The sequence below is a fragment of the Metopolophium dirhodum genome, chromosome 6, assembly GCF_019925205.1.
Source record: "Metopolophium dirhodum isolate CAU chromosome 6, ASM1992520v1, whole genome shotgun sequence".
Classification (NCBI taxonomy): Eukaryota; Metazoa; Arthropoda; class Insecta; order Hemiptera; family Aphididae; genus Metopolophium; species Metopolophium dirhodum.
The window spans coordinates 16,239,828-16,256,797 of NC_083565.1; the positions used below are offsets into that span (position 1 = coordinate 16,239,828).

General features: G+C 30.6%; 2 protein-coding genes across 4 annotated transcripts in view; one reads left to right on the top strand and one right to left on the bottom strand.

Moving 5' to 3' along the window:
- The first annotated feature begins 512 nt into the window (after positions 1-512).
- On the top strand, positions 513-5,801 carry LOC132946821 (zinc finger protein 675-like). 2 transcript variants are annotated; one of them, XM_061016903.1, is made up of 9 exons: positions 513-730; positions 803-2,977; positions 3,068-3,134; positions 3,248-3,486; positions 3,541-3,839; positions 3,896-4,818; positions 4,880-5,111; positions 5,179-5,427; positions 5,501-5,801. In XM_061016903.1, the coding sequence occupies exons 4-9, from the start codon at positions 3,255-3,257 to the stop codon at positions 5,735-5,737; spliced, it is 2,172 nt and encodes a 723-aa protein (XP_060872886.1). In that variant the 5' UTR covers positions 513-730; positions 803-2,977; positions 3,068-3,134; positions 3,248-3,254; the 3' UTR covers positions 5,738-5,801. The 2 variants fall into 2 exon arrangements, with proteins under 2 accessions (XP_060872886.1, XP_060872887.1); XM_061016904.1 differs by having other exon boundaries at positions 2,668-2,977.
- Positions 5,802-6,032: 231 nt separating this feature from the next.
- LOC132946820 (carboxypeptidase D-like) overlaps positions 6,033-16,970 on the bottom strand; it is a 31,834-nt gene continuing 20,896 nt past the window's right edge. For both annotated transcript variants that reach the window (XM_061016901.1, XM_061016902.1), the window contains exons 8-21: positions 15,291-15,482; positions 14,112-14,203; positions 13,309-13,512; positions 12,667-13,076; positions 11,767-12,049; positions 11,319-11,686; positions 11,139-11,220; positions 10,992-11,078; positions 9,840-10,091; positions 9,646-9,778; positions 9,456-9,572; positions 9,222-9,374; positions 8,987-9,157; positions 6,033-6,358 (exon numbers count right to left, since the gene is read on the bottom strand). In XM_061016901.1, coding sequence (XP_060872884.1) covers positions 6,273-6,358; positions 8,987-9,157; positions 9,222-9,374; positions 9,456-9,572; positions 9,646-9,778; positions 9,840-10,091; positions 10,992-11,078; positions 11,139-11,220; positions 11,319-11,686; positions 11,767-12,049; positions 12,667-13,076; positions 13,309-13,512; positions 14,112-14,203; positions 15,291-15,482 — 2,630 coding nt within the window. In that variant the 3' untranslated portion in view covers positions 6,033-6,272. The remainder of the gene's footprint in view (positions 6,359-8,986; positions 9,158-9,221; positions 9,375-9,455; positions 9,573-9,645; positions 9,779-9,839; positions 10,092-10,991; positions 11,079-11,138; positions 11,221-11,318; positions 11,687-11,766; positions 12,050-12,666; positions 13,077-13,308; positions 13,513-14,111; positions 14,204-15,290; positions 15,483-16,970) is intronic.

The window sequence follows — 16,970 nt, forward strand, 5'->3', positions numbered from 1 at the left end:
TCAGTACACAATAATATGTCAGGACTTCAGGAGTCTTAAGATAACTACTTAAGACCATAGTATTAGGTGTTTAAGATTTACGTATTTTCAAATTTTGTAACCAGCTAGTAATTAAGTAGTTATTGAAATGTAATTATCTAGTAAAATAATATTTATCTATAAAAAAAATTATGAGTTGAGTTACATACAAAAAGTAATATTTTAGAAAGTTACTTGTACAGTTGTGTGCATGGGCGCAAATATGGGGGGGCTGAACCCCCTCAAACTTAGCAATAGCCTCCCCAAAAACCTAGTACATAAATTTTAAAATGCTATATTGCTATGGTCTGTTTGCCTTTAATATATTTTTGTATGGATACTATGTAATATGTATGTAACTTGATAAGAACATTTGGCGCCGTTATATTATTGCTCGTTGTGCAACCATAGTATCTCTATCCGTGCTCCGAATAACCGAACGATATATTGTTATCAATCTTTTCGTACTGATAAATGATAAGCTATATCATTCCAGTTTTTAAAATAAGAAAATCAATTTTAATTTTAATTTATAGTTGTAAACATTTATACTTAACTTATCAATTACTACCTGTCCTATTGTTTGACTACCAGTTATACATAACATTCAATTAGGCATTGCAAGATGAGCCACGAGATTACAGAACTATTCATGATGTTAGATTCAATGGGGAAAGCATTGAACAATAAATTAAAAAGAAAAATCGTTCTTGTAAGATAAACATTTATAATAACTTTAATACAATTGTGTTAATTAATAGTGTATTATACAATTTGTTTATAGATTGACATTGATAGTTCAGATGATGAATTTGATTATGTCAAAAAACGAAACAGTAACTAACCACACCTCTTATCTAAATTGACTTTTTTAACTAGTGTATAATGTATATCTTAAATCTTAATCCGTCGTCATGACTAATTAATTTAATCATGATGTCGATTACGTACATGGGCGCCCATATAATTTTTTTAGTGATGGCCCGGGGAGGGGGGGGGGCAAACTTTGTATAGATTTAATTTTTCACAAGATCACGTCTGTTTACCTCACCGACAGATTTCTTAGTCCGCGGTTCACCTAAGTCCTTGCAGGCTGAGTTGCAACTTGCAAGGCGATCGCCGACCGGATTAAATATTGTTCGGTGGTCGTGCACTGTACAATATGTCATTGTCAGCAAGTTGCTGTAGTAATTATCTAGATCATGTGATTGCTGCGAATCCCGAAAAAAAAAATCCCCAGATTACAATATTACTCACAACCAAATATTTTTTAAACGTTAATTGGTATCTATAATTACCGTTTACCACATTATTAATATTTAATTACAAATACGTAAATTATATTATATTATACTATATTATATCATTCAAAAAAATTATATATAGTAATAATAGAATATTATATCTATTATCTGGTGAGTATATATTAACATATAAAAAAAAATTAAAACATCGTTGTTGACAAAATAAATAAGTCGATCACTCGAAATATTTTTATATGCTGTTTTTACTGTAAGTAGGTGCCTGGTGCCTACATTCAATAAATTATTATTGTTTGATAATTATTAATTTTATTACCTAGCTATATTTTGTATACTATGTTTTTAACTGAATTATTTGACGTATCGATCATTCAAAATATTTTTATATGCTATATTTGTGATGGTGAGACGTGAGTAGATAGGTACATTATCCATTCATTATAATTTCAATTTTAAACTACAATATTATAATTTGCAAATTTTTGTAGTTAAGTTGAATTACACATAATATATTATCGTAATTTAAAACGAAATATTATTTATATTATCATTAATATTCTATTATTACTATATATAATTTTTTTTGAATGATATAATATAGTATAAAGTATAATATAATATAATACACGTATTTGTAATTAAATATTAATAATGTGGTAATTATAGATACTAATATTATTAACGTTTAAAAAATATTTGTTCAACCATTTGCATGGGTTGCAAGTAATATTTTAGTCTGGGGATTTTTATTCCGATTACCGGTTGATGCGAATCCCGGAAAAAAATAACAATTTAAAAATATTAAAATTATAAAATGTTCAAACCACAAATTTTGAAAAAAAAAAATTCCAAAAAATTGCTTGGGAGCTAAACTGCATTTATGCTATATGTGAAATTATATTCTTTAATTGTGTATGTGAATTATTGTTACTGCTTTTTTACAGGCTTGCAGTATTACCGGTGGTAAATTATAATTATTTTTTTATTAATATTCTGTGTCACATATAGTGACCTTAATTTACTTTAATCACTGACTTCTATAATTCTATATACATCTGTGACTTTAAATCTTAATAGACAATAGACTATAGACATTAGACATTGTGGTAGGTTCCACGGTGAACGTGTGTAACACACTGCAGATCGTGTTGTTCCTCATTTCTGCGCATGTGCGTTGACCATACCAGATAGTGCATACTGCATAGTTAACAGCATAAATACGCAATTATCACACTAACATGTCGATTCATGAATGTTTCTTACAAGTTTCAAACGAATTTAATGAATTATGAATAATCTTGTCTGGTATTTGATTTCAACATTACCGTTGTATTGACTTATTATAATAATTAATAATACATCACATTAACACAATTTGCATCACCAGAAAACTCGTCACTCACAACACCGACACCGTCCACCCAAACGGCCAAACCCGTCGACCATAATGATATGTTCCGTCACCACGACCACCAAAACAATACCATACAACCGGACTCTGGTTAACCCTGCGTAACCAGAGTGGTTAACAACTACGTCACAATCATGGCGATGGCGGTACAGATATTGGTCTGAGGTCTGACGTCGGTAACGAAACACAACAACTGTCGTCCTACTATCCGCGTCGTAGCGGTCAGTAATTCAATAACATTTCTGAAGTTACTAACGCGTTTAGGCGGTATATTTTAAAAATTCGGGTACATTCACTATTTACTATTTAGTATTTTCCTATGAATCAAATTGTATCGACATTGATGTTTTACTTTTAAAATTAATTGATTTGTTAGCGTCAGTTCCGGGGGTCGTTGGCAGGTTGTACTTCCGAACTTTAACACGACAACGGTTATAGAAAAAGTAAGTTCGTGAGTTTTTTATCAATCAATAAAATATAATGTCCGTCAGTAGTAGTCAATAGAGTTTTAGAAACTTACTATTTTAGATACATTTTTCTTCAATATTTGTTTCAGCTTTTTCATGGAGAGCGTTGCGTGCCCGCTTTGCTGCGAGGATAGGTTTTCCAACCAAGACTTATTGAAATATCATTTGTTAAGTTTGACCACAAATATTCAGTGTCCCTTTTGTGGAAAACAGTGCGATGACATCAACTCATTAGTCGTTCATTTGGATAAGATTTGCAACGATAAGAAAGAAGAAGTTGATAAATCCATGCACGAAAACAATGAAATGATCGTCGTATATCCAGATGGCAAGTTAAGTGTTCCAATATTGTACAACTGATTTATTTATTTTTTCTAATTAGATGATGAACCGGAACCGGAACCACATAATGAAATTGGAGAATTCGATAATCTTGTGGGAGAAGAGGATTATCAGAACGATGATCGGCAAACTGATACTGATGTAGAAACTGGAGTTAAGAAATTTATTGAAGAATTTACTATTGATGATCCTACTAAAACATTGCGACCACCAGAAACAACAGAAACAGAAATTCTCGAAGAACCAAATCCTTATCACTGTTCTGAATGTAATATACATTTTCCATCAGTTCAGGAACATATAAATAATTGTCACAAAGGTCAAGATGTTGTGTTCCAGGTGGGTTTTTTCAAAAATAAATCATTTGCTTATCATTAAACATATTATATGTGTAGGTAATTGAAGATGACCTGAGTAATGCATTAAAGGACAGTCCTGGTACCATTAGCGAACAGATTCCTCAGTTGGGAACTTGGATCAAATGGGGCAATGGCTACTTTTATACAAACCATAAAGATGTGGCAATGAAACAATTGGTTGATATTAGGTCAGAAAAAACAACAACTTTAAAAACTATTCCAGAAGATTTAGTTAAAACAAAAGATGAAAATATACAAATTAAAAGCAACGTGCATCAAAATTATACCAGCAAATTGTCTGCCAATATTTATTCAAATCATTGCATCACTGATTCATATGGCGATCGGTATTTTGATATTCCTGTTTATTTACTTCATCAAGTTACTGATAAGGTTAATGATTATTTCCAAGTCGAAGCTCGTAAATTGAGTTTCAAGAAACGAATCCGTCTTATACGATTAAAGTCTAATACAGATCAATTTCATATTGAGCAAATATTATTTCAAAATAAACCAACTAATTGCAAAATTATTCCAATATTAGAAATAGCATCTGAATGTAGTGAATACTCTCAACTAGAAAAATTGGAGAATTGTTTATTGTTAACTTGGAAGTGTTTAGCATGTAATGTAAAATCTGACCATTGGTCTAAGTTAAACAAACATAACTGCATAGAAGATGATGCAATGGCACCCAAATCTAAAAAAAATGTTGATAACAAAAATCCAGCTATCCGAAACAATAGTCGTACAATTCCTAATGTTCGATCAAAGCATACTTGTCCTCATTGTGGCGGAGAATTTGATTCAGAGGGTTATTTAAGAACACATCTTATGGTACACATAAATGATTCAAATAAATGTCCGTTTTGTGATCAACCAGTAGCACCTGAAATGATGGACACACATTTAATTGCTCATCAAAATCCAGAATTTTCTAACTTAAAGTTTCTATGCAAGTATGACTTAAATTCACTATATACAGTTTTATTTTGAATGATTAACCTTTAGTTTTTTTAGTATATGCAATAAATGTTACGATTCAGAATTTCGTCTCCGGTGTCATCAAAGAGCACACGAAATGCGCCGCAAACCTCGTGAAATATTGGTCTGTGATGTTTGCAATGCTCAATTTAATGATAAAAATTCTTTGAAACATCATGCCATCACACATATTGAACCCCCTGAACGTTTACGTCGGTTACATGAATGTCGTTTTTGTGGAAAAACTTTTGTTAAACCTATTGAGAAAGTAATTTTATTTTTGTCATATTTTTCATTTGTTTGGACTAAAAATTATAAAATATAACATATTTTAGGTAAACCATGAAAGAGTGCACACAGGCGAGAAACCTTTTGCCTGTCCAGTATGTGGTCGTTGTTTCAGACTCAAAGATCTCGTACAAAAACATATGCGTGTACACACCAAAGAACGCCCTTATAAATGTCGCCATGAAGGTTGTGAAAAAACATTCAGTGCATCAAGCAGTAGAGTCAATCACGAACAAGGCCATTCTGGTATTAAGCAATTTAAATGTTTTTATTGTCCTAGATATTTTAAGAATTGGGTAAGCCATATTTTCATAAAATATTATATACAATTACTATTATTCATTGTATTTTTTTTTATGTTTGTTGAAGGTATCGAGAAGTAATCATGTTCAAGAGCATATGGTTCAGCACAAATGTGACATTTGTGATCGCTCATTTGTGTCATTTTGTAATTATAAGAAACATTTGAAAATGCACGCAGATGGACGGCTCAAATTCAGTTGTATACTATGCCGTCAAGCATTTGGAAGACAACTATTTTTAGATACCCATATGAGTAGAGAACATGAAATCAAATCAAATAAAGAAGACAACATAACTGAATAGTTTTTAATTTTATATCAAAAATATAAAATTTTAGTGTTAACAATTAAACATTACAATTTGTTCATCAAGCTTGTTTTCCAAGTATAAAAAATTTAATTTATTTATGAATTAAAAACCAGAATAGTTATTACAAGGTTTGATCGGTTATACATTTGTTTAAACTAATTAACAAGTAACAATAAATGTGGTGCAAGTTATCGTTGATCTTCTTAAATAATGACTTAAATACACTATTTAGTATTTATTAGATGTGATGTTAAACATATTTGTAATAGATATTAACTTATAAAATAAAAATGTCGCTTACTAAAAGGTCAGTATAATAATAATTAATAGGCCTTAAATTTTGAATAATTAAGGATTCCACTACTGGTGTTACTTAACAAAACATAGATTTCCCATTACAACATGTCAAGCGCATGGTTTTGCTGATAAGTATACAATGGAAATTCAAAATTTTGACTTGGCCCCCTCAAAGTATAGCACATTGGACATGTTCTTAAATTTACAATAAAATATAGTGAGTTTTAAATGATTACCGAACATAACAAGATACTGATTCTTCTGAACTATCTGTGAAACTTATGTCTGAATCATCGTGGTATGGCCTAGTCACTGAATCTAAAAATTATAGTTAAATTATTACATTTGACATTAACAAAACGATACAATTTAAAAAAAAATATAACTCATAATAATGATTAAAGCAGACCAAAATATTATGGTTGATAAATTAGTATGTATGAATCAGAATTGTTGACTAAAAAGACTCAAATAAATGAATATGATCAATCACATAATATGTGGAAATAGGTAATAAATATATATAATAAACCTTTGTTGCATAGGTGTATGCCTTGTTGTTTGACAAAAATAAGAAAGTACTTTACTTAAATGAATTATATCAGACTGCAATAAAAGGTATATTTAATTATTGTTAAACATACCAGTGGTTTCAATTGGAATGTAACAAAATTAAATAGACGCTTTAAAATTATTTTAAAATAATAATTTACTTCTAAACAATATAATAATTAATATACTGTTTGATAGATTTTTTAAATTACATTGTAACTATTAGTAAATTCATAATTTAAAGCTGAGAAAATTGTTAGTTAATAAATTTATACCAAAATAATCAATATACTGGCTGTAAACTCTAGAAATTTGATGAAAAATTCATGAAACTCAGGAAAAATTGTTTAATCCTTATTCTTAATTGCAATTTTGTAGAACTTTTGAGGCACAATAATTCAGTTACTCGAAACTGTGCTTATAGAAAAAAATAGAAATAAATATTCCATTGAAAAATAAAAGCAATACTGACTGTTCAGTCTAAAATTCTATTGTGAATCTAAATGCTTTAAATCTGTTCTATAAATATTTATTTGCAAACAAAATTTGAGCTTAAAACTATAAAATAAGTAGAACAATTTTATTACAAGGTCTCTCATTAGATGTTTGCCTAATTTTAAACATGCATATTGATAAATAGTACATTTATGTTTCAATAAAATAAAATGCATTTTAGATTCTGAGCGGAGCAAAAGAATGTATTGGTTTTACAATGATGTGTTTTTAAAATCTTTCAGCAATATTTTGGATAGTAAGCATGCTTCGATTTTTGAGATCACCATATTTTCTGGTAGAAAATAGAACATAGTTGGTACTATTGGGAGATCAAAATTGAAAATTCCAAGTAGTTTTAGAAAGCACCGAAAAAATGAAAGAAAAGTGATAATTTTTATGCAAAACCAATTTTTGAGGAAATCGATTTTATTTTTTTGGTGTAACTCAATAGTTAATAATTGTAAACCATTGAATTTTCACCAAATATTTATATTAGCATTTCACATAAATGGTAACATTTTCATAATATTTTGAATCTTTGGGCTGGTTGGGTTATTTTACTTAATAAAAAAGCTTCAAAATTTAATAAAAGTTTCATAAATGTGATTTCAAAAAAATCAGAAATACATAGGCACAATTTTTTTTGTATACAATTGAAGTTAAAATATTGACAAAATTCAACAAATTATCGAAAAATGTTCAGTTAGAAATTCAAAAATGGTTTACTTTTCAAAGCTAACATTATAAATGTTGAAAGAAGACTTCTCCCAAATTTACATACCTTAATCAAAAAAAAAAAAAAGTACCGAAAAGCAACTTTTTTTATGAGTGTTTGAATTAAAATTTTTTACAATATTGGATTTTCATAGGTAAATTAAAGAATTTTTGATAATTTGTTGTAACTTAAAAACAAATGTTATTAAATTCAGATACTTGAAATTTTTACTAAATGTTAAAACGATTATTATCCAAACATGTAATATTTTCAAACAATTTATTTATTTTTATTTGAAACTTTTTCAGCTATTAATAGAAATGAGACATTTTTTAAATGTTGTAAGTTATTATTTAGTTAAAAATTCATAAAACTTTTTCTTTTCATACTTAAAATTAAAAATTTTAATAAAAAATTTTGCGCAAGTTTTCCTACCTATAACAAACAAAAAAAAGTGTACTTAAACGGAACTTTATTTTTTTAAGATCTTTTGAACTTAAAATTTTTACTAAAATTTGATATTCAGCTGTAAATTATTAATCAATTTTTTATATTTTATTGTATTTTCAAAACGAATAACCGTAGACTCATTAAATGTTTAGCATATATTGATATCAGCATTTTCGAAACACTGTGAAATTTTCAAACTATTTAGACGCTTTTTGAGCTTCTTAAAGCCATGATACCTACATTTTTCAAATTTTGTAAACTATTTTTTAGTTAGAAATTCATAAAAATTTATCTTTTCATAGCTAAGATAAGGAATTTTAATTAAAGATTCCCAATAAAATTTTCTACTTATAACAAAATAATTAAGTTTAGCGTTTAGTAACAATATTTTTTAATGAATGTTGAATATATAATTTTTACGATATTGTATATTTAGTAGTAATTTATCGAATTCAACAAGACCTTAAAGCACTAAGCAGTCACCTACCACCTACAAAAGTTATGGGGTAAATAGTAGCCATACGTGTTCGGCGCCACTGAGCTAGGCCTAGGCTAACGCACTTGGTCTCCGCTCAGAATCGTTTTCGTGTCCAATGATTTATCATTGAATTCAAATATAATACATTCATTACAATGATATACTTGGCAACTACTGTACAGCAGAGCGGTACCTACTTGTCCACCTTTTTATCTTGAAGCCTAGATTATATTTAAGTATTTATTAGTAAATTTACCTTTAATGACTGGGTTGCGAAATAGTTCCACTTCATCATCGTCATCAAAAAGATAAGGTTTTTGTGGCAGCAATGCAAAACCATTTCTATAGGCGAATGATGACGGTCTTCCAGTTTTCCATCTAAGGTAGAAATGATACCAACTTACTCCAATAATGGAGATTATAAAAACTAGAAACATAAGAAATAAGTTTGAAAATTTTGGCTGAACAATTTAATTTTTTATTTCAGTTACCTGTAAGGACTATAAACATCAACCTTGGCATATTAAAAACTCTTTCGTCTTTAATTAATTTAAAAATCACTGTCTGAGGTTTGTCGTCTTGAATATTTATTGATTTTATGGAAGTGTAATATCCATGAGCATTTACTCGTATAGTTCTGATACCTTTATAATAAAATTGAATATAATTTAAGAAAAAATAATTTACCTTAATTAAGTTTATGTATAAATAACAATAGATTCAACCTTCTCCAACATATAATTTATAAGTCCCATTATGATAACTAGAGGCCACTGAAGAAGATGAATCGTCCGTTATGATTGCAGCCTCTATTGGTCTGTTTTCAATATCCATAACAGAACCTAATTCAATACAGTTTATAACATTTAAATGTTTAAAGACAATGTTAGTTAAATGTTAAAAAATATTACTCACCTTTAACCAATGCGTTTAATCCTAGAGTTACAGACCCATGGCCAACATGTGACATGATAACTTTGATATTAGTAATAATTCCACGGTGCACACTTATCGGTATACTTTTCATCAAATATCCGGTTGCCTTGACCTAAATAAACACAAATGAACTTTTGATCATATTTTTCATAGTCTAAAATAACTTAACTCACATGAATATTATATAAACCTATCGGCAAATGTGCCTTAAAAACAGCAGAATTAGGAGTCACTGTGTAAACGTCAGCAAACATATTTATTGTTACGATTGCATTCCGAATAGGTTTGCCTAATTTATCTACAACTGATCCTTGAACACCTTGAATGTTTTCTATGATGACTTTGAGCATGTGGAAACTCTCCATCCAAACAAATACTGTTTCTAACGGATCTATGTAGTTACAGCAGGTTAAACGTAATGCCATCTGAAATAAATAAATTCTTAGTTTTTCTATATTAAGAAATAAGAGGTTACCCAACCTGCATGACGTGTTATCGTTGTCTTACAAATGTACAAAATGACAAATCTGTGTTCAGCAGAACCTATTTTGTGACGTTAGATTTAACATTAGAGTGAATTGAAAAAAAGAGAGGCTTGTGTGATTTTAACTCTGTACAAATCATATTATTTATTAACACTTTCTCTAAAGAATGGTCAAGGAATTTTTAGAAATATGAATTTCTTCATTCCACATGATTGAACAAAATTGTTAAAAACTGAAATTTGTATAACATAATAATATTGTCAAAAGTTTGAAATTTGAGACGGTTCTCTACACGATATGTTGAGAAATGTTATTATTTTTACAGCACTAAAATCGAACATTCAAACAAACAATCCAAAGTCTCATAATCTTGTCACAGCAGAGGGTCTATAAACAATTTCTTTTTGAACGAACGGAATCACTTTAAGGGGATCGGTGGCGGTCAGTTATTTTTACCAAAATATACCAACCTTTATTCCATCACGCTGATTGACCTAGAATTGCAATAATACTTTTTAAAACTGATTTGAATTCATTATTATGTGTACTTGAGATTGGTCAGTTTCTTTTCCAAATTTCAACCCCCCTGATTCTGCCTGATTGGCTGTGTTGTGACTTTGTGAGTTTGTAGGACAAAGACCACACCAGGCACGTACAAAAAATTTTTTTTGGGGGGGGATAGTAGTCTTCATCTTGTAATCATAGATACATTTATTTATTTTCAGAGGGGTTTTCAACCCCTCCACCCTCCCCCTCCATCTATACGTGCCTGGACCACACATGCAGATTTTGTGTTCACTTAAGTTATGACTTATATAAGATTATACATTTTCTACGTACAGTTTTAATTTTTAATACATTATTGAATGTATCCAACACGTTTTGTTTAACATCATTGATTTTACGATCTAACGGCTCACCGCAAGTCTAAACATATAATCAAAATATAACATTTTTAAAATTATAGTATTTAATAAGATAACTTACATTTTTTAAGTTACTATAATATAACTCTTCGTAATCCTGTAGTATTATAGAAATTGTGTTCCTTGGATGAATTGTTGGACCCCTATAAAATAATAAATATATAAATTAAATGCTGTTAAAAGTTGCATACCTATAGCTATAGAACTCATAATATGATTTATAGTAATGAGATAAACTAACTTTATTGAAATAGATCCACCTTCCAGACTGAACATCATATCAAACTGTTCTCGTTGTAACATTTTCCATAAGTTATCAGTGGTCATCTGCTCATCTTGTTGGTTAGTAGCTATCAATAGTGGTGCAGTAACTACAGCTTGATCGTCGGTCGAACATATCTTTTCATAAGAATTCTCATTTTGTTCGAAGTAGGGTATAAAATGTAACACGACTTTTGATAAAAACGAAACTATGTCCTTGTCCTTTTTTCTGTAACCCTCGACGTAATGTCTAGCCAAAAATAATAATATCTCACGAGTAGCAGGTTCATTGACGTACAGTCCACCCAAAATAGCAATTTTGAACTTGAATTCGTCGGGCGACCCCACCTACATAGGGAAAATAAGTAATAAATGTATTAAACTATATCACATATTGCTACCGTTAAATACATCAATTTCAGCCTTACATTTTCAGTGACCTTAAATTGAATTGTTTCCGCTGAACTGTGGTCTAAAGAACTAGGTGTCGGAACTAATTCGGCTACATTTGACAAACTATTTTCCAATTCTTTAAGATTACTCAGAAACAATGCTCTCGTATTGTAATTGTTCATCTTAATCACGTTCGATCTCAAACCAAAATCGTTGACTTGAGACCATTCATCGAGGTTTTCCTTGAGCAACGTAAAGTTCAACCAAGTGGGTGTCGTGGAGTTGTACACGTGGATGGACTGAGTCTTCCTTTTATACCTATAAACACAACAATGAAGCGCATTCTTAAGCCTGGTGGAAATTAAGCCCCCCAAAAGGTTCTAAATTGTCATTTTTTGGCAATGTTTGTGGCCATGCACTCGTTATTACAAAAAGAAATTGTTTATTGCACTAGTTTACAATTTAGTAATAAACCCAAGCACACTATAGGGAACTGATGGATCCATATTTCCAAAATCAATCATTTTTAGCACTTATTTTATTTGAACAAATGTAATTAACTTATTAGTCATTATAGTACTATTCTTATTCGTTTTTTGGCTTGTCTTGTATCATTTATATAAATTAATAAATGTCAAATTTAATGACTGTAAAAATGTAAGGGTTGGATCATCATACACTATAAGTAAATTTAGTCAATAGGTAACGAACAACCATTATAAAGTATTGGAATTAGAAGTGTAATGATTAGTTGTGACTAGGGAATCGTGATTGAGAATTTGAAGATACATAAATAATACAATATAAATAAAGTACATAGCATGAGAAAAAAAGGCATTTTACATGTAATAAAAAGAAATTAAAATTTATTTAGTTACAAGCAAAGCTATACCGTTTTGTCTAATATTCATATTTTTCTAATTTTATTTTCTTACCCATATGCTGTCACTGATATTTCATAGTCTCCCGGCACCAATATCCGCCAGTAATCGCCATCGCTTGCCGATTTCACGGGATGTTCAATGCCCACGACCGATATGTCCGCGTTGCGCACACCATGCCCTTTGTCGTCCAGCACGAATCCCTTCACACCCCTGTTCACTTGTTCCATGAAAGTGAGCAGCGACTCGCGATTGTCCAGCCAGTAACCTTCCAAATCTCTCTGAAATGGAAACTTGGTGCAGCCCAGCTCGAATGTGAGTTCGAAGCAATTCGTGTTTAAGTAGTTGAAGTCTTGCATGCCGCCAACCACGCTGTACCACGAGGCACCGTTGACTATCCCGTCCCTGAACGACGTCGTATCGTTTGCGCACTTGTTGCTATCCAAATGCATTTTCGGATGATTCTGTGAACAAACGAGCATGGCTTATGATTACAAATTAGTATTTTCATCGGGAAAGGAGTATCACAAGTAGGAAAAAATTGGAATTATTTCTCAAAGGGCCAATTACAATGTCATTCCTTAAAAAAAACCCCCCTCGAAATGACTCCATCAGACACGATATTATAATAAAAAATTCCCATCGACAACCGTTCAGATTATTTTTCCACAACGACCGTCAACGTTGATTACTAACCATAGAATATGTTTTGGCTAGTAGCACAAATACATCGTTGTCGGGGGTATACGAAGCCTGCGGATTGGAATTACCGTCGATCACGCTGCTGTCGAAAGGGTAATTGGCCACAAGAGCTCCGCCGTGTAGGTTGGCACTCAAAACGAACGGAATGCTTTTGATCCATTCGATGATTGCTTTGGTTTCCGGTTCTTGTTTTGATAACTGTAAACAACAGGGAGATTTAAAATTTAGTATAGTATATGATTTAGAAAATGTTGGCGTCGACTTACAAGGAACTGGGCCTAATATTAAACATTTTAGAAACTTAGAAACAGAAAACACGCATACAACAATGAATTATTAAATATTAAAATTTAATATAAAATGATTTGTGTATTGGTATGTTTGGAAAATCTTTCAAGAAATTCATACAGACATTCAATATTCATGCAACATTATATTCTAGCTAACATTATCAAACGCTTTTTCTAGGTCTATATAGATTATAAAAGCTAAGTAGATACGTGACTATATTCCTTTCAAATGCCAATGAGCACACAAAGTCCAAAAATTGCTTTTTTTCATACATTTTTTATTTTTAAAACCATATTGGTCATTCTTAACTACATTATAAAATATAAATATTAAAAACTAGTATTTCTATGCCTAATCAATGGATAATGGTAGTATGTGCCTGCCAACAATAATATAATATCCATATCCACAAAATATTTGTTTGATCAGTCACTGGATTTAGACATAGGGACGGCGTTTTTGGTGTTATTTCTATTTATTCATAATTGTAGCATGTATGTACTCACGTGCAAGGAATGTCTATTGTCCGGAAAATTTCGATTCAAGTCAACACTGTTTGCGTTGTCGCGGCCAACCACGTCGTTAACGTCTTCGATTCCTGCGGTGAACAACATCGTATATTATAATAGGCACTTAAATAGGAACACTCGTGTAATGATCTACATAACTTATTACTTTTAAATGTCGTTTATTATATGCTACCTATAAGTATTAAAATATTCTATGTTATAGCCTATCTATTGGTGTCTTATTATTTTCAGCAAATAACTAATATTTTAATATGAATAAAATTAGCTTAAATTATTTATCGTCACACTAAAATACTGTATACGGATTATCTATACTATAGAGGTAGTGAGATACTGATACAGTTTTTTGAAATTTCAAAATAGTACATTATGTGAATATCAATTTTGTTTAATTATCATATAATTCTAAACATGAAACTAGAATAAAACTATTTAATCAATAGTTTAGTATAATTTGTATAAGTACCTACGTATATTTATGGCTAAATTAATGATATATGCGCCTAAAGGCAATAATTATAACTGTGCCCCAGTAGATATCTAGGTAAATAGGCACAAATAGTGGGCTGGCTTGAGGGGTTAAGTTAAGCCCTCCTAAAAAAAATTTCAATAGCCCCCTACAATTTTTTTAAGCTTATTCAATATTATTACATAGTAGAGCAAGGGTCATCAAATGGCGCGATGTGGCCCATGGTTCACATGTTGCCCGCAGACAAGAAAAAAAAGCAAAAACCGTTAATATTATAGAAAGTATGAGTGTTGTAGTTTATCATTTTTGTTCATTGGTTTTTAACGACGTCTGCAATTTTGATGGCCCACGAGGCCTCGAACAATTTCCAAATTCCTAATGTGGACTTAAAAAATATTAATTGGTGACCTCTGGTACTAAGAATTTAGCCCCCCCCCCCCAAATCTCAAACGTTTTTTCGATCTATGAATTATTAGGTACTTTATTTTTTTGGTATAATTTGTATACATTTTAGACCTTATATGTTATTATAATATATAGGTGTTGAAGTTAAGAGCTTTCAAAATCGAAATTTTATTTTAAATTATCTCTGCCCCCTTCCCCTAGAAAAATGTCTGCGATTGTCCATGCTGCAATCTGCTGTAGGTGCAGGCGTGCAGCCCACTGAAATGACGACATATTAATACCTTGAGTGGATATTTCGTATCCATCCGGGTTCATCGTCGGCATCAGATGTATCCGCACTCCGTCAACCAACCTGGTGACGCGTTGGTCTATACCGTAGTTCTGGCACAAGTACTGCGCAAGCAACAGCAACATTTCCCGACCGATCACTTCGTTCCCGTGCATATTGGCCACGTACTTGAACTCCGGTTTGCCTAAACCAGATACATATATTATATTTCTGTTGGGCGATTCATCGGACACGTACGTCCACAATTGTATAGCGGAGTTGTGTATTGGGTTTACAAATTACAGTGACGAGTGGGTTTTTTGTGTCTGACGATACTTTGAAGATTTCAATCTCCAGCAGTTAAAGATAATTTCTTGTAGAAAATGTTATCTAGTTGATATTTTTGTGGGTCAAGAGTAGACAATTATAGATTTTCTATAAAATAAATATCGATGAAAACTTTTTCACTGGGTTAAAAACTTGAAATGTAATACTAGGTTCGTCATATAAGTCATAAATTGTTATAATATAGCAGTTCAAAAAAATGAAAGATATAATATAGACACGATTTTTTTTTTGAAGCATTTAATGTTCACTTTTGACAAAACCAAAATAATAAAAATTTAAAAATTATTTTCTAGTTAAATTTGTATAATAATATATGTACCATTTTTGTAACTAAGAACTGAAAATTTAATACAAGGTTTCTCATAAGTAGTTCAAACTGTAACCAAAGAATCTAGAAAATATAATATAAACCTCCCATTACAGTGACCCATACGATACCTTATGAAAATCGGTACCCACTTGCCCTACTTTTAGATTCTGAGCATAGCGATGAATGTATTATCAATTTTACAATAATGTGTGTTCTTTTTTTGTGTCTGTACACGATAATAGTAGTGGAGATAATGCTTCGATTTTCAACTTCAGCATCTTGATCAATGGGAAAGTAAATCTAGTTGGTGCATTGGTCAAAATTTAAAATTCACGATAGTTTTCAAATGCTGGGAAAAACCAAAAAAAATTAAGGAAAACCGGGAATTTTTACGTAAAATCGATTTTGGTTATTGGTGTAATTCTAAAACAAATAACCGTATACATGAATGTTTATATTAGCGTTTTACATACATCATACGATTTTGACTTGTTTTGAGCTGTTTGAGGACATTTTCAGTTTCCAATTTGTTTAGATTTTTTTCTATAAATATCAACAAATTGTATTCGTTGGGTCAAAAAGCTTGGAAATTTAATACAAGGCTCCTAATATTAGCTTAAGTTAGTTAAGTTAAAAATAAGTTAATGAATATTAAATTAAGTATAAATTAACTAAACTTTAACTTTTTTAACTCGTTTATGTCCAGGTTTGATTTTTATTACTTGAATGATAATTAATAATTATCATTTAATCTTTAAATTGTTATTTTAATCAAAAATTAATTTTAATATATAGGACAACCTATAGTTCCTCAATACCCCTAAATGATATACCACGCGGTTTTTGAGAATTGAGTTTTTGAGAACGAAACGTCCTCAATTCTTGAGTTGGATACTGTAACTTGTAAGTCTCCTTTTCCCACATGTAGGTACGCAATTACGCAAAACATAAATAGGTCTTCGTTTTCGATTCCACTAACATCTGACATTCTTAATGTTTGTACGAAACAACCTGAAACACCCTGTGCGCACATAA